Source organism: Dipodomys merriami, unplaced genomic scaffold, assembly GCF_024711535.1.
Source record: "Dipodomys merriami isolate MVZ:Mamm:240054 unplaced genomic scaffold, mDipMer1.0.p SCAF_1, whole genome shotgun sequence".
NCBI lineage: Eukaryota > Metazoa > Chordata > Mammalia > Rodentia > Heteromyidae > Dipodomys > Dipodomys merriami.
The window spans coordinates 45,312,570-45,339,243 of NW_027202270.1; the positions used below are offsets into that span (position 1 = coordinate 45,312,570).

At 41.4% G+C, this 26,674-nt stretch overlaps 1 protein-coding gene across 12 annotated transcripts in view; it reads right to left on the reverse strand.

Moving 5' to 3' along the window:
* Positions 1 to 26,674, reverse strand: part of Myo3b (myosin IIIB) — a 397,916-nt gene that overhangs the window by 347,031 nt on the left and 24,211 nt on the right. For all 12 annotated transcript variants that reach the window (XR_011371567.1, XR_011371573.1, XM_070021235.1 and 9 more), the window contains exon 7: positions 9,436 to 9,581. Coding sequence is in view for 10 of the 12 variants with exons in the window: in XM_070021235.1 (XP_069877336.1) it covers positions 9,436 to 9,581 (146 nt within the window). In the remaining 2 variants the exon portion in view is untranslated. The remainder of the gene's footprint in view (positions 1 to 9,435; positions 9,582 to 26,674) is intronic.

Below are 26,674 nucleotides of genomic sequence, written 5' to 3' on the forward strand. Positions count from 1 at the left end.
ATATATATATATATATATGTATATATGTGCATATATATATATATATGAATTTTATGCTTCCATCAGAAAGAATGGCACTGCCCATTTGTTAGGAAATGGAAAGACTTGGGGAAAAATCATATTAAGTGAAGTAAGCCAGACCCAAAGAAATATAGGTCCCATGGTTTCCCTAATTTGCAATAATTAGTATACATCTAGGATAATCTTATCAGATGAACAGAAAAGATCAAAAGCTATGTACATATGAACATATAAAATGATGCCAAACAAAATGAACCCCAAGATATGGACACAAGAGGTTTTTCTTTTTTGTTGTTTTAATGTAGTATGTGATTTTTTTGTTTCTTTTGTATATTCTGACCCCTATGGTATATCCCCTGTTAACACTGTACTTGATTTTGGTACCCTGCATCTTGTATACACATGTAACTAATTTGGGAAGGGGAAGGAGAATAACAAAATGCTGAATCAAGGACATAGGATAGCCCGTTGCAACAATGATACTCACAAGACACTATGTTGGAATGAACTTTACAACTTCTGGGGGGGAGGAATGGAAGAGGTGGGGGAGGGAAGTGATAGTAGAAGAAAAACAAAGGAGAGGGTAACAATGTTGAACAAGAAATGTACTCATTACCTTACTCATGTAACTATAACCCTTCTGTTCAGCATCTTTACAATAAAATAAAATTTTTTAATGAAAAAAATCTAGGGTGGAGACATATTTCAAGTAGTAGAGCACCAAGCAAGAGTTTGAAACCCGTAGTTTAATCACTAGGACAAGAATAAAAGAAAGAAGGTTACGATGGAATAGACAGGAAATCCCCTTCCAAGGATGACAACATCCCTATTAACGGTAGACATAATGGCAATGGGAATAAACTGGACAGTGTCACAACATTCAAGTGTGTGAATAGGGAAGGGAGTGTCCACATCCCTTAGGAAAGTGTCTACTAACAAAGAAGTTATGATAATGGGTATTAATGGTAGAGCCCTTAAGATGGATGCCATATGAGTAGGAAAATTTTATTAGAAAATTAGTCTTTAGTCTCCTTAATTCCCCACCCCCCACCCCACAGTCATCAATCAATCAATTAGCTGAACATCCAAATGATTGATCTCATGAATGGCCCTTTTGAGTGGAAGCTCTCAATTCTTTGGCATTAAGAAAAATAAATTTCCTTTCAATATAAATACCCTTGAGATCTTTTCTTTGGCAGTGTCCAGCATAAATCAACATTTACTGTATGCTAGTCTCAGCCTTTTATATTCCTTACCTCCTCACAGCTTCCTCTATGAGGCTAAAACCATTCGCATCCCTAGGTTAGAAGAGAACAATAGGACATAGAGACTTGATATAACTTGATCAAGTTCACATGGCCGAGAAATGACAGAGTTGCTGGCTGAGACTGGGCAGATTGATTGTAGAGCACATTAGTAAACCGATTATGGAACTAAACCAATTTTCTACCCATTCTGCTATCTAGCCTCGGAACTCTGTCACCAATGTGAGAAAACCCTTGTAGCCTGATAGAAGATGAGATACCCTCACAATGTAGCTAGGTACCCTAGCCAAAGCTATACTATGTATAAGCAAGCCCAGCAAAGATCTATAGAAGCATTCAGAGAATACACACACTCATGACGGAAAAAAAATCAAATGATTCTTGTTAAAGGAATTAAGTCCGGAGATGTTTGTTACATACCCTTAGGTAACTGATACACTCATGCTTAGCACCAGGACAGTATGAGGGGAAGAGAAGCTATGGGACAAGGGCAGGAGGGGAGGAGATCCTTCTAATCACAGCTTTATCTAACTCTAGGATTTCCTCAGGAATAGACAGCTCCAGCTCGAAGACCTTTCCTCCAGGCTACCATCTCTCTTCATCCCTGCCTTACCTGTGCCCTGCCACTATGCTAGCCTGTAAAGGCAGCTATAACCATTGCTCTTCAGTCCCTCCTTTTATCTGGAGTTGAGAGAAAGCCAGGATGCCTCAACCCATTGGTACTATTTTGAGCTGTTTCCTTGCTGATCCTTTCCACCCATCTCTCCATCAATTAGGAATTAAGTTGGAATTGGCCAAAGTGAATGGTGCCAACATAATGAAAGATGGGTAATGAGGGAAAAAGCACAGATAGTACGGTATGACAATACTTTTGCATCTCTATCTTTCTTACTTGCAGAGCAGGCTTCTGGCTCAGCACTGGTAGAGACCAGCAGTCCCTGAAGGCATGTTCCTGATTTACCACCTGATCCCCAAATGAAACTTGCAAGACTCAACTCCCCCTGCCTGCCAGAACTCAGAGGAGCAGCAAGCTGTACCTCCACAGGAGCTAACAGCCCCAGCTGCTCCACTCAGCTTAAAAAGGAATTTGGAAACATGTTCCACAGAATGGAATCCCTTCTGGGGTATTTCTGGCCAGGGGCCTCCAGCCCCTGGGTTCCCAAGGAAATGGAGTATCAAGTCCTGAACACAGAGGGTTATTCCTGGGGAGAAAAAGAGAAGGATTACCTTCAAAGGATTGTAAGAAATGTGGACCACAGTCCACTAAAAATGAGATTAGAAATCTCCCCTAAAAGTAAAAGACTCATAAAAGATAATTGTTTTTCTATTGGAGTATTTCAAAACTTTTTCTGCTATTAGGCACTCCATAAATGCTAAATGATGCTAATTCTCCTAACACTTCTTGCTTTCTGAGCAAAGTAGAGATTGAGAAGGTTCATTGATTAAAAGGCCAATAGCTAAGTGACCTAGGCTGGTGAAGGGAAACCAAACCTCCCCAAGGCAAATCCAGCCTTACTGTGCCATTAAACACCACCACCCCTCACTCATTACACTTCAACAATAGTTTAGATTTAATTTCTTTCTCTTGTATTTCATAGCCCTAAGGGAGAACATCCTGCAACAATTCTGTAATAGTAAGACAATTACTGGTGACTCAGGACTCCATGCTGCCTCTGTCTTCTCTCTCAGCTAAGGGCAGGCAGGGACTGGGCAGAGCTACCCAAGTCAGGATGATTTTATGTGTGTATTAGGAAAGTCAGAACCAAAAAGAACCTGCCCAAATACATACATACATAAATATATATAAATATAAACAAATAAACAAATGAAATGTAAGGCTTCCATTGAATTCAAATCTAATGCAAGGGTTGTCCCTCCAAACAAGAGCTAAGTCCTTAGGAGAATTTTCAAACATTCAAAAACATTTCAAGGGCTGACTTGTCCATCTGATCCCTGTCATTTACAGCATTTAGGCAATCCAGGAGGATCCAGACCCTAGATGCCCAAAGTCTACTTCTTCATTTTTTTCTACTCAAATTCTGCCCAGTTTACCTAAAAATTGAGTAGGGAGGGGACAGTCTATGGTCCCCACATAGACCCAATTGTTCTTAAAAGCAAACCCCTGGTCTTGTTCATCTTTATCTCCCAAGCACCCAGCCCAAGCCTGAGTTTGGATGAACAGAGTGACGGGGATCGTTGGATAGATGATACGGACATTTTGTAATTCCCAGGGACTGGGTTTCAAAGCGCTTTTGCAAATTGGTAGCTTAAAGCTTGGAAAACATTTTTCCCTAAGCTTAGCTCTGGCAGACTAGGTTGAAACCCTTTACTTATCTACCAAAAAAAAAAAAAAAAGGGAATGTTGGCTATTATATCCCATCTTCTTAAATAGCCACTTAAAATACTGTTTTCATGAGAAAATGCATCCTAGCGCAGGATGCCAGAAACAGATTTCTATCCCACCCCCTGCCTCCCTCCCCAACTAAGAGCAAATTTTCCTACTGAAAAAATAAGAGGAAAGAGAAAAAGCAAAGGAAAGCAGAATGGAGATGCTGGCTATGCCAAAATTAGGCCTGGCAGTTCAGGTTTGCAAGGAGCGTGAGATGCACGAAAACCTATGCACAGCATCGATGCCATTCTGAAGTACCTCTCTGCTTTGAATGATACATTCTGCAAATCTTCCATTCAAATACTTAGTCTTAAGTATTTAAAAATCAGGAGCCAGAAGATAAGTTGCTTTTAAAAAAGAGTTTGTAGGGCTGGGAAGGTGGCTCAGTGGTAGAGCACTTGCCTTGCATGCATGAGGCCCTGGGTTCGATTCCTCAGCACACATAAGCAGAAAAAAAAGCCAGAAGTGACGCTGTGGCTCAAGAGGTAGAGTGCTGGCCTTGAGCTGAAGAACTGAGGAACAGCGCCCAGGCCCAGAGTTCAGGTCCCACGACCGGACCCCCCCCCCCAAAAAAAAAAAAAGTTTGGAGAAGAGAATGATTTCTGGGTTTAAGATCATAAGTCAATGAATCATTGGGGATGTCCCACTCACTTACAATAACATTCTTGATCTCTATTCTTCAGTTCCTTGAAGGACACAATCAGTGATGCTAATAAAATCTCTAACTTTCATGATGACAATGTCAGTTTAAAATTGAGAGTGCAGGAAGGAGGCCGAACTTTAAGCATCTTGAAGGCTTGGGACCTTCTCCTATTCCTTTCTGCATATTCCAGTCCCCTTGCTGCCGAGCACATAATTTACAACTAACAAATAGAATTGAAGGAAAGGCTTTAACTTTTCAATGTAGTAGCAAAGCACATGAGCTACAGAATAAAATCCCTCAGACACACAGCAATTTTCTTCCATAGGGGCAGGACCAGGGGACTAGCAGCTGAGCTTTGTGGTCTTCCCTTTCTAATCTGGAAAAAAAGGGCAGTGACAGCACTTACCTGCCCTGGTCCCTGCAGGGCTTCATACTGCATCTCCAGGGATGAATCAGTCCAGTGCCTGACATATAGTTAGCACTCCAAAGGGTTCAGCTATCATTATTTTCTCCATCCACATTCAATCAGTTATCTTGGATTTTGCCCCGCAAGTTGGTTTCTCAGGGAATTGGTAAACATGGAAGTTGGTTGGCATTCTTGGGTAGAATTGTGGCTCCCAAAACAAAACCTAAGCACGTGATTTTTTTTTAAATTCGGAATACGGGTCATTGCAGATGTAATTAATTAAGGCAATGCTCTAGAGATGAATTAATCCTGGCTCTTAATCCAAAGTCTTTATAGGAGAAAGAAAAGAGGATCCAAAACGTGTTCTTGGTTTTGGGAGAAATAGAAGTCTGTTTCTGACATACCAAGCTGAAATGCATTTTGCTCATGAAAACAGTATTTTAAGGTCATAAAAGAGATCCATTATATATAAACATATATATCATATATATCTATGGAATATATCTATGGATGATGGATCTCTTGTCCATGGATATCTTCCATGGAAAATGAAGACAGAGATGGAAGTCATGGTACCCCAAGCTCAGGACCACCAAGAGCCACAAGAAGCTGGAGGGAAGATATTCTTCGCTAGGGACTCGGAAAGTAATGTGGCCCTACTACTCCAATACCCTAGCCTGCCAGTCTCCAGAACTGAGAGAGAATATATTTCTGATTTTTTTCCGATGTGTTAGGATTCTGGGGCATCTCTAGGAAACCCACAGTTGGGACAGGTGACCCAGAACAATCTAGATTAATGAGGCTATCAAGCCAAAGCATGATGTGATGATCATTCCTTCGTAGCAGTATGCTGCAAGGGGGTTGGGGGTCCTCCTTTGGAAGGGTAGCCACTGGTTCTAGTTCCTGGGGTTGGGATGACCAAGATGGTCACTCTCACCCACTTCCCACAAAGGCTGTTTAGGCTGGGATTCTGGCAAACAGCCTATCTTTTCCCACCAGGAATAAAATGGAAGTGTTTAGTGTGCCATGAAACAATGAACTGCCAGCTATCACGTGGCCCCAGATAAATGGGCTTGTCCAATAACCATACACAGGCTCCTGTCTTTCTGAACCTTCTGTGGAAGCCAAATGGGTCAGTAGCCAAAGACTCTAAGCTAAGGAAAAATGCCTGGCTTCCAAGAGACCAACATAATGGTCTATTTCTCCTAATGCTACTGATTGTTGATGTTCTAGCCATGAAATGAAAACAAAACAGATTGAAGTCCCCTGCAGGATACTCCAAGCCTTTGGAATTTTAGCAGAGTCCTTAAGAAAGAATATGTATGAGAGTCAAACGTACCAATGTACTGATGTACAAAGAAACAGTTTTCCTTCCCTTCCTGTCTTCTAACTCCGTGAGAAGAACAGCAGCAGAGTGAGCCTCAGCAGTCAGAGAGGTGACTTTTTTGGAGCAAAGGCATTAGACAAGATGACACATGCTGACAGGTTCAGCAAATAGTGGATGCTCTGCCAATCAGCAGATAATTTCGATGTGCTCACAATGTCAGAAGGATTTTGAGTCACACGTTATTTCAAAGACAGGTCACGATTTCTGTGTGTGTCATCTTCTAATGTGAAGGTCAAGAGGAAGGAAAGAGTGGGAGGAGCACACAGGGAAGAGCCGGCAGACTGCTTCCCAGTGCAATTCCAGCCCGGGAATTACTGCCTCTGTCCACGTCTGCGGCTCTCACCTTTCACGTAAACAAAAGTCATTTCTTCCTTGGTTCACTCAAGGGTTTGGTTTTCCACCTTATTTAATAAGTTACCAATTTATTTCAATTTCCAACAAGAAACAAGGAAGAGATCTATGAGGAAATCCAGGGGAAAAAGCCATCCAGTTTCTTCTGCATCCCAGAGTACCCTAAAATAGACTTTGATGTAAAAGAAGAGAATTCCAGAACGCTGAAAATACATGGAAATAGGACAAAAAAATTAAAAAGTTGAGAGGAGAGAGAGTATTTATGGCCATATAGTAGAAGGGGTGAACTAATTTACTGCACACATCTATGCAATGATCACAATGAACATTCCCCACGCCCCCCCCATCATTGTGGTGCACACACACAAAAAAATTGTAAAAACAATTCTGAAACCAAATGGATTCAAATAAGTCATGGAGCTGGGAGGGTGGCTCAGTGGTAGAGCGCTTGCCTTGCATGCATGAGGCCCTGGGTTCAATTCTTCAGCATCATATAAACAGAAAAAGCCAGATATGGTGCTGTGGCTCAAGTGGTAGAGCGCTAACCTTGAGCTGAAGAGCCGAGGGACAGCGCCCAGGCCCAGAGTTCAAGCCCCATGACCAACAACAACAAAAAAAGTGTTGTCTTCATTTGTAATTTGCTTTTCTCTATTAGGAAGAGAAAGGGAAAAAGGAATAGGACAGCAAGACAGAGGGATAGAGAACTTGATTCCCATGAAACCTAAGTAAATAATTTGAGTACCTTTACAAACTATGAAAAATGGTTAATTTCTCTATTTTCCATCAAGGAGTTTCTTTCATGAAGGGTACATTGTTAGTGTTCATAACTACTATATAGCATCCACACATTCACACATGCACACACAATCACACACATATTTGTGTGTATGCACATGCTTGGTCTATCCATGCCTCCTCAAAGAGAACTATGAAAACTCAAATTGAAGGATATGTTTAAGCAAATTTTTTGCTTGGTAAATATAAAATACAAGCCAAACATACTTTTCGTTTTCATGAATGAAAAGCTTTACAGTATATATAAATATGTCAACATTTTGTTTACTTCTTTTTAGCCTCTCTTTCCTGCCCAGGAATGTCAAGGCAGCCATTAGGATTGTGACAATGGCAAATGCTGAGCACCAGTAATCGCGATGAGAATCTGCTGACCAATAGCTGTTGGCATTTGCCAGCTACTTCCATCTGATCCATCACTTGTACTGGAACTGAGAGGGAGCAAAAGGCCGGTGGTTAAGAAGGAGAGAATCCTCTTTCTCCGTTGGGATAGAAACCCTTTTCTTCCAATTGCCTGGCTGTAAGGTCTCATTACTTTGAGGCAGGTGGCAAGAAAAGGGCTCAGTTATCTGTGCCCAGGTCAGAAGGCTTCTTCCAAGATGGAAGAGCTGAGAGGAAAGAAAGAACAGAGAAGAGATTGGGGAGTTGGCCCGGAACAGAAACAAGCTCCATGGAGTTATTTGGAGATAAAGGATCTATGGAGACATTGTGAACATGATATGTACATGCTTGCATATACCTACACACCACATATATACATACACTGCCCATACATATACTACATACAAACACACATGCACACCCTACACACATATATATGCACAAATATACACACACACCATACTACATATATACTATAGCTGTCTCATTTATCACCTTATGAAGTATTTGAACAATTGATCTATATATAAATAAATACTAAACAAAAAAGGCACAATTTTCCCTAAGAAAATGATCTCTTGCTGAAAGTATATATGTCTTGCTAATCAGAAATCACATCTTAATCATGATTTTGGGGAAATTAGGTGGCCGCAGTAAACAAGTAAGAGTGACTCTTTTATGACACACAAAATCATTCAGGCTTGTTTCTTGTTTCCTGATGATTACTGTACCCAGTGCTGTTTTGAGCTGCTGTATTCTTACATCCGTTTGAACAGCTCACCAGACTTAATTTAAAAAGCTGGAAGCTGCGTCTGCAGCTCACAGCACCATGATCTGCTTTTGTATTTTGGAAAAGGAAAAAAAAAGAGTAACCCAGCATTGGGTAGGAACCATTTTTGGAATAATGTTTGGTGGTTGCTTACATCTGGATTAGGTATAAAATGATAACATTATGATGATGAACACCAGAGAGCCTCATCTGCATATAAATAGAACTAATCAGAAATGCAAATTGCAATCAAAAGAAATTTTTAAAGGATGCAATAGCTGTGTGATTGTGCAGATAAGGAAAGGTCAACACTTGTATTGTTACTGGCATTTAATGGTTCACAGCCTGTCCAGAGCCTCTCTTTGAAAAATACATTTGGAAAGTACAAATTATTAATCTGTGCCCTGGCCAGATAGAGATTGCCCAGGATAGCTTGACTTTCCCTATCTAGAGCCTTGAGCTGGCCATATATCTGCCCAATTCCTTAGAAAGATACCAAAACCTCTTTACAGATACCTAGTGAATACAAGGAAATCATACTTGCATTTAACTATCTTCCAGACAGACAGACCTCTTTTAAAAAGATTTTCCATTGAGTCAAAAATTAAGTGAGGAAGAATAAAGCATTCAATGATTTCAAGGCTGGTCTTAGCGGACACAGCAATATGAATATGCATTCATCTCCCCCCACAAAAAAAAAAAACAAATACTAGAGACAGTATACAATTAAAATGAAGACACCAATGTTTAGATAGATTACTTCATCCTAAATTGCATTCGTATTCTTCTCAGGCAAAATAAGCAATTGTCACATGGTCCTGTTATTCCTTGTGGTATGTTATCTTTTAGGAGCATTCTCCCCCTATTTTTTACACTCCCAGCCCCCCCATTTTTTTCCTTTTTCAAGAGGAAATATATTTTGCAGCAGCCTTACTCAGATTTGGAGAGAATTGTGCACCAACTATTTATTATCCCTCTAACAATGTGTTCACAAAACACTAATGAGTCAAGAGCGCCATCTTGTGTCCTACCTCGGGATCTTGAAGAGTGTCTTTACAGGATGCATGTCAAATAGTGGAGGGTCTCCATCCCCCAGTTCAATAGCTGTGATCCCCAGGGACCAGACGTCACATCGAGCGTCATAGGAAGAATCATACTGCTGCTCGCAAGCTATGACCTATCAGACAAAAGCAGGACATAATACATCAATTCACTGTCAACTCTGACATCCTGAAATGTTGCATATCTTACCCAGTTCCCTTGGCTATGTTGAATTCAATAGTTATGCTGAATTCAATCCCCAAAAATAAAAGTGTGTTCTCAGCTTTATTTCTATGGGACTGCTTTATCATTTGATACATTTATTACTCCTCCTCCCTTTTGGAGTTTCTGAGCCAGGGTCTCACCATGTGGTCTACGCTGCTCTCAAATTCACAATCCTCCTGCTGAGTGCTGGGATTACAGACATGTTCATGAACTTTAAAAATGTATTTCTTCAATTTGAGGGGTGCCAGTGGCTCACATTTGTCATCCCAGCTACTCAGGAGGCTGAGATTTGAGGATAGTGGTTTGAAGCCAGCCAGGGCAGTAAGGTCTATGAGACTCTTATCTCCAATAGATCACTAGCCCCTGGATCCTAAGTTCAAGCCCTAGTATCAGCACCCTCAAAAAATATATATACAGTATATATAATATATAATGATTGTTTATATATACACATATATATACATTCACTACATATAGCATATATTTACTATTTATATAGAGTAGAACTAGTATATATAGAACTACTACTACTGTATAGAGAACTGTATATAGTAGAATTATATAGTAGTACTATATCTAGTAGAACTACATATACACACATATGTATACAAGTATATATGTATATAAGTATGTATGTGTACACATATATGCATGCATACATATGCATATAGGCACATGTGTGTATATATGCATATCTATACATGCATATATGTGCACGTGTATATACTTGTATACATATATGGGTATATATAGTTCTACTATATGTGGTACTACTATATAGTTCTACTATATATAGTTCTCTATACAGTAGTAGTAGTTCTATATATATACTAGTACTATCATACAGAGTAAATATATGCTACATGTTGTGAATGTATGTATAGATACATAAACAAGCATTGTGTATGTATCTATACATACATATATTCTACATATATAAACACATATATACTAGTTCAATTTTTTTAAATATGCAACTGGTTTTCAGCTGCCTGCACATTTCCCAGCGCAACGGTATATAGAAGCAGCAGAAAAAGGTACTGGCCCTCAGCTTGTCACTGGGTTGGAGAACAGGAGCCTCTGTACAAAAAAAAAATCTCTTTGAACTCTTTGAATCCAACAGGAAAACAGCCTTATACTCACACTCATGACCACCACATGGGCATAAGAGGAAGTAGAGTGTGAAGGGTGGAAGCACAAAGTGCCTCAACTTGAAACTGGAATCTGCCTCTCAGGATGACTCCGGGCCACGACAGGTAGGAGTCTGATATGTGGTGATCACGCACTGCCCTGGTGAGCACAAGGAGACCAGGGTGTCAGGCTGCCTTCTCAGGCCTTTGACTTTTACTCTGAATAACAGAGTGAGGTGGTGCGTACGGCATGTTTCAGCAATGGTACTTGGCTGAGAGGAAACCAAAGTGTGCCATGACAGGAGCAGGTGACTCCAGTTGATGACATGCTTTTGCAGGAACCCAGGGGACCAACAATGACTAGTAATCAGTTTTGAGATGTAAGTTTGAAGGGAGGGTCAACTTCATTTGTTGAGGGAGGCTTACAAGAAAGAGAAGTTAGGATGACCTCAGAGGATTGGTACTGAGCTGTGGAGACCAGAGGAGAAGCAGTCAGGATTGGATGCAAAAGTACAGCTTTCAAGTCTCAGATGCCTGGGAGATGCCCAAGAGATAGTCATTCTTTTAACCCATGAGACTCCTACTAGGCTTCTGACCTCCAGAACTGTGGAAAAGCTATGCTCTGGATGTGTGTCCTCCTCTACCCCCAGTTCTATGTTAGAAATTTAATTCCCAGAACTACAGCCTTTTGGGATGCCAGGTCATAAGGCTTGACCTTCATGAATACATGGATGCCAGTATAAAAAGAGCTTGCAGGCAGAGAAGGCCCTCTTCCATCTTCCCTCTTGTAAAGACACAGTCAGAAGGCCATCACCAGAGGCACTACCTTGATCTTGAACTTCCCAGCCTGCAGAATGGTGGAGGAATACCTTTGTGCCTTGTAGACTAGCCACCCTCAGCTAGTCAGCACAAAATGATACGAGTTGACAGAAAATGTATGCTACCCTGAGCCACTAGAGTTTGGGTACTGCTGTGGCACTGGCAGAAACTCACTCACCTGCTTACCTCCACACCAACTCACTGGACTCACTCAGCCTGGTAAAATGTGGCAGCCCTCTTGTCCTAGACCCTGGGTTCTTGGTCTTACACCCGTCTCTTCTGGCTTCTGTACACCTGCATCGCTGGCCAGGTCCCAACATCTTGGTTCCAATAGAATGTCTTACATGGAATATTCTGTCATACTTTCAGTACACTATTCAAACAAAAGTTCCAATAACTCCCATATTGGAAGCCAAAGCAATTCCATTGTCCTCGAAGGCCTCACTTTCCTCACCCCAATCAAGTGAGGATCTATGCTATTTATAAAGATCTCCAGAGAAGGCTATTCGACACCTTTGCTTTCAGAAATGACACTTTCAAAGTGTGGGATAAATATAATTTTAGACCTATCAATCAGAAGATAGTTGCTGTTCTTGTTTATGACATGTGAGAGAAAGAGAAATAGGTTCTACCTGTCCCCAGCTGGAGCTAGGGCCAGTTGAAATATCAAGTGAGACTCTGTAATTAATGACAGGCTGTGACAACCACAAATGTCCTCAGACAGAGCACTAACATGGCCAACAAAGGATGTAGACGCCAAACGTCAGAGGTAATAGAGTCACTGAAATTTGAGTGAGACAATGAAAGCTATAGAACTGGTCAACTACAAGTTCCAGGGAATGATTCAAATCAGCTTCCAGCTGTTTTGGATGGGACATAGAAGACAATTCCAAGAACACATCCTGACATTCCTCCAGTGTTGTCACAGAATATTGAAAGCATCTGTCTGTTCCCATTTCTCTTCACAAACACACATTATCTTCAATTTCAACATGTATAAGAGAAAAGCATTTCCTTCCCCCCACAAAAAATCCTCAGCTCAACAGGTGACAAAGAAATTTTTCAAGCCAAGCCTTTCAATAAATTTATAGAAAATTATGCTGACCAAAAAAAATTCATAAATACTTATTTTTTGCAACCATGAGTCAGGTATAATATGAGGCCCTAAACAGGTAAAGTCAAATGTACAACTCAGTCTTCATAATGATTCTTTGGAGGTGCTATTTTGCCTTTTGTAGCTGTGGAAACTGAGGCAGGTAAGGCACAGTCATCTGCTCAGAGTCACACAGGTAGGAATTGTCAGGGATAGAAGCGGAACACACGCAGGGAGAACCAGTGAACAAGTCATTGCCATATGATAAGTGCTACATGTAATAAGTAGTTGATTAACATGATCGGTTTCTGCACTCATATCTCAACTAAACTAGCCACCTTTTTAGCTTTCATCCCCCCAACTCCATCTTCCTTGAGGCTAGGTACAGTGGCTCATGCTTGTAATCTTATCTACTTTGGAGTCAGAGATTGGGAATCATTATTCAAGGCCAGCTTAGGCAAAAAGTTTCTGAAATTCTAGCTCAAGTAATGGTTGGGCATGATGGTATTCACCTGTGGGATGTGGAGAAGCGCAAATAGAAGAAACACAGTCCAGGCTCACTCAAGCATAAAGCAAGATTTTATCTCAAACAATAACCAGCATAAAAAGGCCTCAGGAAGTATTTCAAGTGGTAGAGCATCTAGCTATCATGATACCTAGAGTTCAAATTCCAATGCACACACTCTCTCTCTTTCTCTCTCTCTCTCTCTCACACACACACACACATACACACACACACACACACACACACACACACACACACACACACACACACACACACATTCTCTTAGGATGCACCCCACCTAAAGTGGATCCAAGGAGTGGATCATCTTGCCAATCTAACACCAGAGTGAGCAAGCATCTCTTTAAGATCAAAATGTATACAATGATTCTCCTTAGCACAGCCTTCTCCTTGTACCTAGGTAAAGAAAAGCTGAGCCGGGCGCTGGTGGCTCACACCTGTAATCCTAGCTACTCAGGAGGCTGAGATCTGAGGATCGAGGTTCAAAGCCAGCCCAGGCAGGAGAGACCGTGAGACTCCTATCTCCAATAAACCACCAGAAAATCGGAAGTGGCGCTGTAGCTCAAGTGGTAGAGCGCTCGCCTTGAGCTGAAGAGCTGAGGGACAGCGCCCAGGCCCAGAGTATAAGCCCCCACAGCCGACCAAAAAAAAAAAAAAAAAGAAAAGCTGAGTTAAGGGTGTTGGGATAGTCAAATGGCCTTTTCCCCCAAGAGAAGGTCCCTGCAAGAATTTTCTCAATCAATTGTTAGGATATTCCACTGAAAAGAAAGCACGCAAGGAGAGTTAGAATGGCTTGTATGCACACAGCCTTATACCAGGTTTTCCAACTTTGTTAGGTTGAGAAGGGATGAGTTAAGGTGATGTTGTCCCCAGGACACTGTACACCTACCTCACACACCCTCTACCTCATCTCACCTCAGCATTTTCCATGGGAGAGCTGGGCCCATGACTAGAGTGCACAGTCCACCACCTCCAGCCTTTGCTTCTACCCATGGAGTAATGGAGGTTGAGCAGTGGGACAGGAGGAGAAAACAGGAGAGAGGCCGAGGGAAGACACACAGGATTTGGAGGGACATACCAACTTAGACTGTTTTCATCATGGGTGATCAAGGAATGGTGATGTCATTTACAAAAATTGGGCCTTAGTCTACAGTTAAGCAGGTATAAACAATCACTCATGTTCTCAACAACTTTTTTCTTTTACAGTATAGGGGTATGCTTGTGCTACGCATTTTACTACTGAGTAAGCTCCTAAGCCGTTGGGCTTTGAGATCCAAGTCTCACCATGCAGCTCAGACTAGCCTTGAACTCAGGTGTCAGGATCTCTCCTGAACTATGTAAAGCTTTATAATTTTCAAGTAAGCATCATGAGTAGAATGTCACACAAAGCGGGTAACATTCCTATGCAAATGAGCTATATAGCAAACCATAGATTATGAACAGAAGCATGAGCAGGATGGCTGGAATCGTGAGGAGATGTTACTGCCAATACTTTGCAGCAGGCGTTAGGGTTTATGAAAAGACAGGGGTTGCTGGCTAATGCCCCCATTAAGAAAGAAGAGCTTCAGCCACATAGCAATTGTTGGGCTGCTGGTTAATGAAGCATGTCCAGGTTGCTACCTTGAAATGTGAATTTATGACTCTTCTGGTTGCTTAGGCTACACAGCTGCTTGTTTTTAGGAAAAGGAAAACCACAAATGCTGGGATTTGTAGCAGAATCCATGCTCGGCCAGCCTCAGTGCCTGTTGTCAGGCATTGTTTTACCCAGATGGGGGCTTCAGTGTCCCAAATGCCATTCCTAACCACCTTGATTTCCAAACACGTTCCTTTGGGAGGAGAACTAGGGACAAGATACAAATGTTGCTGATAGTTTCACTCAACTACCCTTTGGCTAGGCTTGGAGGTTTTCACCCATTTTCCTGGTTGCAGGGCAATGGTTCTGGATCCCCTACCACCTCCAGAGTCCTTCCTTCTGCTCCCACCTCAGCTTGCAGGGCGTCTGGAGGACTTGGAGCTGGTAACCCAGCTGCTTCACACGCCCCATCTCCAGAGGCCACGTGCCACACTCAGGCATGGCCAGCTGAGAGGCGTTCAAGACGGGGTAACTTCCTCAGCTTCCCCGGTTTGTTTTCACTGGGGAATGGAAGACAAGTAGAGACACGAGGGAGGACCAGAGCTTCTGGCTAGAGCAAGGATATCCCAGAGCCCAGGACCTATGTTTGGGCTTTTCTGTCCCCTCATGGAGAGACTTTGACAAAACGCTTAGTCTCTCTGCCCCCTTTCCACCCTTGCCCAATGACCTCATTCAAAGCACGGTCTACGTGAATACTAGCTATCCAGCTTTTTCTATGGCACCAAGTGTCAACCACAGGCTCCAGAGGGCTGTTGGTGTATGGGTAATATATCTTTGGCTTTTCTTTAACATCTTTTGCATTTTCTAAAATGTCTCCAGGGACTATGCATTATTTCTATCATTAAAAACACAGCCAATTTTTCATTTAAGTTTTGTCTTGAGAGTACAAATACTGGGGATTTTGCCTTGAATTTCCTTCTTCCAAGGTATCTTGTTAACTGCTAGGATTCTATATCCCTAGCTGGAAGGTTACAAGTTGTGTCTTTGTTTTAAAACTAGGGTCCCAGGAGATTAATATAAGACTGAAAGAGTCCCTTTCCCAACGATACCACTCTCTACTGTTAGCACGGGAGTGAGAAACACTTTTCTCTCCTCAGGCCATTACTGCCTCTTATAGGAAACCAGGCACTAGCCAGGCACCAGGCTCACCCCTGTCATCTTAGCTACTCAGGAGGCTGAGATCCGAGGACCCAGTTCAAAGCTGGTCCAGGCAGGAAAACCTATAAGACCCTTATTTCTAATTGATCAGCAAACTCCAGTAGTGGAGATGTGGCTCAAGTGGTAGAGTGTTAGCCATGAGTGAAAAGGCTAAGGGAAAGCAACCTGGTCCTGAGTTGAAAGCCCACTATTAACACACACAAAAGAAAAGCAAGCAGTAAGGGCCCGAGGGAACAGCTTGTTTTCACCTCAAGCCTTCACTATCTCAGATGAACATTTGGATTAGGCTAGATGACCAAGAACAAAACTTATCCACATTCACAGCTCCTGGACTTGGAAAATCTAGATTCCCCAAGAAGATAATCAATCTAAACCTTTTATCAAATCATATATCCAAGAACTGCTGGGCTGAAATCTCCTGTAACAATATGATCTTAACCAATGTCTCCAAGCAAATAATATTTCAATATGCTCTGCTCTCCTAAAAATAATTTATCAAGCTTAAAATATAATAGGGCTTCTTCAGACTATTATTTCTTCACTAATATTTCTAAATGTTATTAAAAATGTAATTAGGTTTGCCTTCTATATTCTGACTTTTCACCTTAGAATCGATCATGCAGTCCTAAATTATAACCAAAGGTCGAGATTAAAATTTCATTCAAGTACGCTGGCAAAATGCTGTTATCTCAAGAGCTAAATTCAGCTAAATAAGAGGCAAGGCAAACAGACCTAAAGCTATTAATCCTTGGCTGACCTTGAGGCCCAAAGTGCATGCAATAGACTGGTAAATAAGATGGGCTGAGAGGTAAGAAGGCAAATAGGATCTTAATTTTGCTTACACAACTCATGCAGAATAATTGAAAATGGTATTGATCGGAAAGATTTCTAAACAGAACTGCTCTGGAGTCAGAATTTTCAATGATAACTATTACATTGGCAACTGCTTTCTGCCAGTTTTATGCTCAAATATCTTGCACTGTTACAAGCTGAGATACTGAATAGATGGATGAAATCTCCTCCCCAAGGATGAAACGTAACTTTTTAAAAAATTTTTTATTTATTTGTTTATTTTAATTTTTTTATTTTTTTATTGTGAAAATACTGTACAGAGGGGTTACAATTACATGGGCAAGATATTGAGTACATTTCGTATCAAGCATTGTAGTCTCCTCCTTTGTTTACCCTTCCCATGCCTTCCCAGCTTCCCCCTGCTCCCCGAAACGTAACTTTTAAGGGAGGATATTTAAGACCTTTGAGGTTTTTTTAAATGAAAAGAATGTGGTCCAGGTGAACCAGAATTGATTTTTTAATGTCCTTTTCATAAAACATAGGACTTAGTCTATATTTTGTGCACTGAGAAATTGCCAGAAATAATTTAGAGCATTCTTAGCAACTTCAGAAAGGACTATAATTAAAATGTGATGCTCTACAAGTCTTTTATCCCCCAAAATTGTTACACCCAGCTTAAACCTTTAGAGACATATATAATCAGAGTCAAACTGAAAACAAAGGAAAAGCTTGTTCAACCTCAGCTACCCACCATGGCCTGTGGAGGTGAAGCAGGAATCATTTTGAGTTTGAGGCTAGTACACACTAATGTTTATATCTAACAATAACAACAACAATAATAACTGTTTATGTCTAAATCCCCAGAAACTCTGGGAAATGACCCCTTTCCTTCCTGTGGGATAAATCCCTTCTCAGAAATAGACCTGATGTCCGTATATTCTCCCAAGAGAGGCATACCAGCATGCCAAACTGTGTCTGTGTCCTTAGGGGCTCAAAGGACTTCTGATTGGGTACACTTCCCTTGAGGCTGAAGTGACCTTAATGATTTACCACACTTTATTCCACAGAAGAGAAAACTGAGGTCCCATGTGGGGAGTTGGTTGACCCGTCCAAAGTCACAACAGATTCAAAACCCAAATCGTTTGGGAACCGTGGCTCCCCAGCACTTCCCGCAGAATGAGGCTCTTCCTGGGGATTCTTGCAACAGAAGAAAAGACCACCATGGGTGGAGTGTGGCAGCCATAGTAACTTCCACACTGTCAGCTGATGATGTAAGCATTAAAAAGATGGATTTCCTGCTGTGGCTTCGCTCTACCTCTCCCCCTTCCTGCCGCCCCTTTTCCTCTGCCAGGTATCATTGTCCTCCACCAGAGCACTGTTAAGGACAGGATGAGGAGGGAATCTACAACTGAGGCCCTTCTAGAGCCTGTCAGGTCAAGTACCCACTACCCCAAGAGGAAGAAACAGAAAGATTAAGACCTTTACCCAAGGTCACACAGTAAATGGGTGATAGACTCTGAAGCATGAGTCTAGCATAGGAAATCAATGAGGGTAAAAAGTGTGGGGTTTTTTCCCCCATGAATCATCTGAGAAACAGGAAAGGAAACAAATCACACAGAATACCCCAATAATCCTGCTGGGGTACACTCCTCCAGCTAGCTGCAAGGAGTCTCTGGTTTCTGTCCTAGGCCAGGATATTAGCCCCATGCAAAAAACAATGTCCTTGAGAAAGTGACATCTTCCTAGCAGAGTGGTTCTGTTTAATTTTTGAAAACTAAAAAGCAGTGGAAAATCCCTGGGACACAAGCAAGTGCCGTAAACCGCAATCTCCTCACCTTATCTGCTTCAGAGTCACCTCCTCACACTGAATGACACCTCCCCCACTCCCCCTTGGCTTTCCGTTGACTGCTGAAGGCCCATGGGCCTGGATGTGAGATCCCTTCCATGGGCTGAGCCCCTGTCCCTTGGTCGGGCAGCCACAGCATCATTGGCACCCAGGCTGAGCTGGGGCTAACTCCACCGGAACAGGATAAAGAAAGAGGACGACAACACATGCTCTGACTCTTCTCACACCCCCCACCTTCATTTTGCAACTAAGTTAGGAGCCCAGTCTGGAAATTTCTCCCAGGCTCCTGGAGGCCAATGCATTGACACTGTGTGGTGCTGCGCTGAGACTATGTGAAGCCTCTGGTCTGGCCTGGCACACTTCTGCATCCGGGATCTTAGTTCTCAGATGGGGTCCCTACACTTAGCCAAAACGAGGTTTTGGCCTGTAGGGCCGACCCCACCCTATTACTGACAGATGGCATATGACTCAACTTCCCCCGTAGAACTCCAGCGAGGGAAGTGGCTCTTGCTGAGGGAAGGGTGGAGAGAACCCGGGAAGCCTAAGATCAACTGCCAGGATGTCCAACGTCTGTTGAGGGTCTGTCCCCTTAGATGGAGCCTTTCACTTGTCTTTATGGCTGTTGCCCTCATTAGGGCACTTACTACCTGGGGCGTGGGCCCACACACTTTCACCACCTTAGTATATTTTTACTTCAGAGGCCATTCTTTTCTTCTTTTCCCTTCTTGTAGTTTCAGTTCTCCCCGTTTTACTGGTCAAAAATAATCAGATTTGCCTGAAGTCAATCGTCCAGATTTATTTGACTTCAAAATTTGTGCTTTTAACTCTTTATTTCCCCCAGAATGAAGCTATATTAAAAAAAAATAACTGAGCCACAATAGATTTTTTAAACAACAAATGCCAGATCTAACAGCAAGGTTCAAATCTCCTAACTTCAATCATGAAGAATGTGACTTTTCCAGATTCTTCCCTTGGGCATTAATTATACTGTGTTAAAATGCTATGCTCTCCTCAGCATATGAATATGGAAGTTATCAATACCAAAATGAAGTTACTTGTGTCTAAAGCTGGTAAGGTGGGAGGCCATGAAGAAGAGGAACTCAGGCATTAGAGCAATCGATGCTAACCAATCTCACAGGAAGCTTTTCCCAACCTTCTGCTTGTTACATGGTTCACACAAAGATGGCTAGCAACATGAAGACAGCTAGTCAATTGCTAAAACAAAGTGTCTGTCCTAATGATGGGCATCAACTTCAGGGAAAAGCCTCTATAACCAGTCTCTGTCTTTTTCTTCCTAGGGATCAGACCCTGGGCCTTGAACATACTAGATCAATGTGCTACCACTGAGCTATATCCCCAGCTCTTTGTATATTTCTTTCTTTTGTCTTTAAAAGCTCTCCCAAGTCCTAATCCCTTTAGATGTGCTGTGCCTACAGGCTGTTGTGACATGAATATCTACAACTGAAGTTCTCTATTCAACCAGAAAAATTTTTTGTTAGGAGAATTGCTACTTACCTCATTCATTTTAAGATAACATCAGAGCGGATACATGTTCTTATTACAAATAAACAACAAATAAAAACACAACTACCAAGATTCATCAAGATTCATTAGTGGAACATGGGTGGCCACAATTAAACAATTCTGACAGCTGTCAATTGTTTATGCTTGTAAGTGTGATTGAGGATCACACTTCAAAGCCAGCTTGAGCAGGAAAGACTGTGAGACTCTTATCTCCAATTAAACACCAAAAAAGCCAGAAGTGGAGCATAGTTCAAGTGGTAGAGCACTAGCCTTGAGCACAAAAGCTCAGGGACAGTGCCCAGGCCCTGAGTTCAAGTTCTAGAACCAGCATTAAAAAAATCACCATAGTATAGTTAGTGTAGTAGCTAATAATGAGGATACCTGGGTTCAAATTCTAGTGATATTGCCCAATAACTTGTCCACTGACAAGAATGGTTACATTGTATGACTTACTCTTTTTATCTAAAACATTGGTCTAGCTTTATGTCTTCAAGGTTGGTTGTGTTGATTATAAATCAGCTAATACATATAAGGCACTTAGCACTTGGCACCTAGAAAGCATGTAGTAAATGTTAACTCTTATTTGGGTTCCCAATTCATTGGCTACAACTAAGAGAATAAAACAGCAATAACAACAATAGCAGCATTTCAACACTCTAGTGTTTTGTGGCTTTCTCAACCTTCAAACACAAAATATCTCATTTGTCAATACCAAATGAAAGAGCATTATTGTATCACTTAGCTAGGAATGGTATAATTAATGGAGTCAAGAGTAGTTGCAAAATGCCTGTGATATTTCTGCACTGGTGTAAGCAGGTTGTCATGGCAACTATCCCCTGTCAACGACCCTTTGCCAGGCAGAGACACCCATTTTGGGAGCCGTCACAGCGCATCTGTTCTCTGCTCAGCTGATTAGCTCTTGTTTGCAACAACGAGCAGATGGAAGTAAAAAAAAATAAAATAAAAAGAACAAATTTTCTAAAAAAGAAGCAAATGTTTATTTTATCCATAAGTCTGTTTCCCAGTAAAAAACAGACTGTTTGCTGTTATCCAAAGATGGTGAGTAGATTGGGTCCTGACCATACAGCTGCCTCTTGCATTGGTGGGATTACAAAGAGTAGTCAGGCTGTAAATGATGTGCGATGGGGTCCTTCACCTGCACCTTTTATAATGATGTGCCTCCAACTCCAATTTCAAGCATCCATCCCTCCACCTTATCTCTTAGTGTCTCCCTGTGCCCTCTATCCCATTCACCTGACACTCATCTTCTTCACCACACCCCTCATTACAAATACAAATTAAATTGAAGGAGCATGAGAATTCTTCCCCTCTCTTCATGTATGTTTATGCCTCTGTGCTTGCTATTCTCATGCTATGTGAAAAGCAAACCACCCCCACCATTTGTAGGGTAGGTGAGTGGATTTGGAATGGTTTCTCTCACAATGATTGACTGATGCCATCACTGAGGCTTGAACTCAGGGTGTGGGCACTGTCACTTAACTGTTTTGCTCAAGGCTGGTACTCTACTAATCGAGACACAGCTCTATTTCTGGCTTTTTGGCTGGTTTTGAACCTTAATCCTCAGATCTTAGCCTCTTGGGTAGCTATGATTATCAGCTCATCAGCACCCGGCTTCTCCTTCACTTCTTTTAAGCCCTACTTTTTATCTTGGCTAACTGGAGAACACAATCTCCTATTGAAAGATATTGTAAGGATGAAATAAAAGAACATAATGAAAAATCACCCATTACATTCCTCACAGTTCCCGGTTGTCAGTCCCTCACCAGTAAATGAATGTTTCCTTCCTCTACCCTTGTTTAACACACACCATATTCAAAATATCTGACATTCAGCCGGCATGTGACACCAACCATGGAAAAAGACTGGGGAACTGATCTGAGGCTCTCTCCTTGCCAGAAAGACTTTGTCCCTGTAGTTGCTGGACAATTGGGAGGTCAGGGACATCCCAGGCAAAGACACAGAGCTTCTCTGGTGATTTAAGTACAAACACTCTGGACCACAACCATTTGCTATTCAGAATTCATTAACATTTTAATAGCCAGCATGGCCAGGCCAGTACACACCAGCTAAATACAAGGCATCTTGTAAACCATCTATAGTATCCTCAATAAACACAATAATGGCAACAGAATTCATTTTCTTAGATTTCAGTTGTAAATTCATTTTAATTCTTCCTTAACTGCAATGTTGTGAAAACTGAGGGTTAATATCAGTGATTCCTAAGCCCCTGCCATCACCACTGATAACTACACAGACTATATCCCTTTCACTATCCAACACAGCATTACCTGGCAGTTGCTGGATGCAAATATTGGCTGAGCAATACTCATATTGACAGTGGGCATGACTATATTAGAAATCTCTTTCTTCATTGAGTCATAGAATATGAATTCTATTCACCATTACCCACCTGTCCACTCGGAGTCCATGTCATGTGGCTTGGCAGATCGATTCCTCAGTGAGAGTCACAATGTAATCATACTAATTGGCATCCTTGAAGATATTTACAAAATAATATTTGTAAAACTTCTATGCTAATATGGAATACTATTCTCTCTGTTGTTTAGTTGAAGAAATCAGCTGTCAAGAAGCAGTAGAAGTAAGAAGGAATAATAAACATAACTAATAGATTGTGGAGTTTTGTTTTTTTTTTTAAGGGAGCTGGGAATGTAGCTTGCCTAGCATTCAGAAGACCCTGAGTTTAATCCCCAACACCATAAAAAGACAGCATATCTGGGAGACAACAAAATTGATTAAAAACCAATACGCATGTAAATGAATATTTACATATTTACATCACTAAAGAGAGGCTTTTTTTTTCTTTTTCTCTTGCACTGGAAATGGAGCCCAGAGCTTCCTGCTTGCTAGGTAAGTACTCTACCACTACCATGGAGCTACATGCCCAACCCCAAATGCAAACACGCAAACAAAATGTCACAGGATGTGCTTATCACCTGACCAAATGAAATAAAAAAAAGAAAAAAAGAAAGGAAAAAGAAATGTAAGTGCTTGGCCAGCCAATAAGACAGAACAAAGTGTTGAGGTCCATATGAGAAGATAAATTGGTATGCTTGTTATAATCATAATAAATCTGCCTCAAACACTCAATGTGATGTGTGTATGTGTGTGCACGCACGCGTGCGTGTGTATATACAGACTGCAAACTCTCTAAGGTAGTGTGCAAGGTAACATGCAGCCCTGTAGGTTCCAAATGGCTGGCTGATTACCTTGGAAACTGGAATGATGTACTACAAAGGAAGGGTGCGATTTGGAGTGGAGGATGCTGTGATATGTTGAATTGTGTGGCAAATTAAGAGAATATATTGGAGTTTTCACTTCCAGTAACTGAGGATATGAACCTATCTGGAACTGAGGTTGTTGCAGATCAAACTAGTTGTATTATTGTATTATTAATATATGTTACTTTTACATTACTTTGCACATTAACTTATGGTACTGAAAGACAGAATCTGGGCTTCAAAGCTGGGGTTTTAGCTAAATGATAGAATGTTTGCCTGGCATATATAAGGCCCTGCATTCAATCCCCAGCAACACTAAAAAAAAAATCTGGATTTTTGATGATTTTATTGAGCCACAGAATCAAAATATGGAACCATCTTCCTGTGCTCTTATTATATGAAAGCAATTTTCTATTATTAAAATTATTTTGCTCATGCTAATCTGCTAAATACATAGTTTCTGTATTACACTTTTACCTTTCCCTCTTAAGATAATCTTCCTGTAGTCACAGTATGCTGCTAATACATTTAGTTCATAAGAAGAATTATACTAATCATACCTTTTAAATCAATCTTTCACTTTGCCAGGCAATTTCTCTTCCCAGTACTATTGTTTCAAAGTATGAGTACACTCTAGAGATCGTGAGCGCATTCTATAGAATTCTCTACTGTTGTAGCATTTTCAACTTCAACACTGCCCAGATGAGGCAGGCAGAGGAAATAGACAGATCCTACTGACATTAAGATGGTCCATGTGTGCTGAGCTTTGAGCTGCCCTGGTAAACCCTAAGTCTTGACTGCTTTTCTACATGTGATGGTGCTAAGTTCACATTCTATTAGCTACCAGGTTTGCAGGACAGGCTATTTGAATTGAACATTTCAGTTACTCAAGCTTGTGAAATAATAATGGGAAAAAATAATGATTTAATTTCTTAAAAATAAAGTAGGATCAAGGATCTTTCTTCTTTTTCTTTTTTTATTCTGTGTTTCTTGTCAGTTGTGAGGCTTGAACTCAGGGCTGGGAACTATCTTTGAGTTTTTTTGTTCAAGACTAGCACTGTCCCACTTTGAACCACAGCTCCACTTCCAGTTTTCTGGTGGTTAATGTGGAGATAAGAATCTCATGGACTTTCCTGCCTGACTGGCTTTGAACCTCAGTCTTCAGATCTCAGCCTCCTGAGGAGCTAGGATTACAGGCATGAGCTACCAGCACCTGGCATTTTCAATCTCATTTTAAAAATAAACATAAAGGTCATCTGTTATGGTTTTACTTCACTGGCATTAGTATTATGTGCACTGTTGCTGCCTATAATCCAAATCCAATTATTCACACAAACCAAAGGAAAAGCACTCTACGATCAATATACTGTTCAGGCCACCACAGAAAGACAATGCTAATCTGAACCATTACTGATTAATTATACTTTCAAGGATTGCTTTCCTTGAAAGTATAAGTATATATTGCTTTCCTATGAAATATTGCTCATAGTAGAGAGTTTAAGTATGTGTTAAATTGAACCAACAAATGAAGGGTTATTCCTATAAACATTTTTTTCTGTGTCTGAGGCTTGAACTTAGGACCTGGGCCACTGCCTGTGACCTTTTTCGCTCTAGTGCTCTACCACTTGAGACACAGCTCCACTTCTGGCTTTTTGGTGGTTAATTGAAGATAACAGTCTCACAGACTTTCCTGCCCAGGCTGGAACTGAACTGCAATTTTGAGTAGCTAGTATTATAGGCATGCACCATGAGCACCTAGCTTTCCTATAGGAACCAAAAGAGAAGGCTTAAGTGATTCTCCATTCAGAAAAATTGTGAGAATGATTCAGGCCAAGAACTGCAACCTAGATCCTAGAGCAGAGTAGACAGGAACATGCCTCCTGAGACAACTGATTCTGAAAATCAGTTTGCTCCGATTAGAACAAGAACATTGTTAGAATTTGATTATGAAACAGTCCCCACAGGTTCCTATGCTGTATGCTGTTCCTCAACTGGTAACACTATTTGGAGAGATTCTGAAACTTCAGAAAGTTGGATCAACCTGGGAAAAGTAGGTTGGGGAGGTGGTGATGGGGTCCTGGGAACATCTTGTCCCTGTCTCTTGTTCCTGTCTCTTTTTCTTTCTGCTTTCTGTCTGCCGTGTGGTGAAAACTTCCTCCACACTTTCCCACCACCAGGATGGAAATTCAGCCCAACACCTGGGGCCAAATGACCATAGACTGAACCCTCCAAAGCCATGAGCCCAAATAAGTCTTTCTTCCTTTTAGGTTATTTCCTTGGGGGTGTTGATCAAAGAAACACAAAAGTAACTAATAGAAATTCCATCTTCTCTGTTTTCCTTTCAGAACAGACCAATTAAGATCCACAGAGAGATGTACTGTCAGTGGCTCTGGCTGCATGCTCATAGTACCCTCCAAATTCCCCTTAGCCGTCTGGCTTATTTAACAATACATCTATCTATCTCACAGATACTGTTTGAGCCCCCACTCCACATGCAGCACTGTACATCAAGCTGGGCATCCCAGTACCACCAGAGCTCCAAGTTCATGGAAGACTTGCCACCAGCACTGTTGGTACTGTGGTGACAGGGCACGGGTGGTAGGTGCATAGCTGCAGTGGAACTTAAACACAGGATCCTCGGTGCTAGCCAGAGACCAGAGAAGATCTCTGAGGGGAGCTGGCCTTTGAGCCAAACTTAAAGATTAAGGAGTAATTTTCCAGAGCTCTGAGTACTATTCCAGATTATGTAAAAAGTATATCAGGGCTTAAAGAATGACACAATCCCTAGAGATAGAAGAATGGAGGAGGAGGAGGAATGAACACTGATTCTACATCATCTGGATGACCATTTGCCATTAGTCTTAGTGCCCACATACTATGTGTTCTAAAGTTGGATCCAGCCAACAGACAATAGCACTTGGAGGTCACAGGAGGTGCTGTTTGAACAAGATCATGCTAGCAGAAATAGCCAAGTAGGAGGAAGACTGGATCACCACATGGAACATAGTAGTAGGTATGCCAGACTCAAAATAACCCATGCTGTCATGCTGTGGAACATGATCAACTTGCAAAGGACAAATGAGACTCACAAGACAATGTCATTTGTCTCATTACACTTCTGGCTTGAGTGTTTCTGGCTTTGTAGTTTTTTCCATAATGCCTGTGTTTGTGTTGGTTTTATAGTTCTATAGTACAAACAAGAAGTTCACATGTAGTATCATGCATT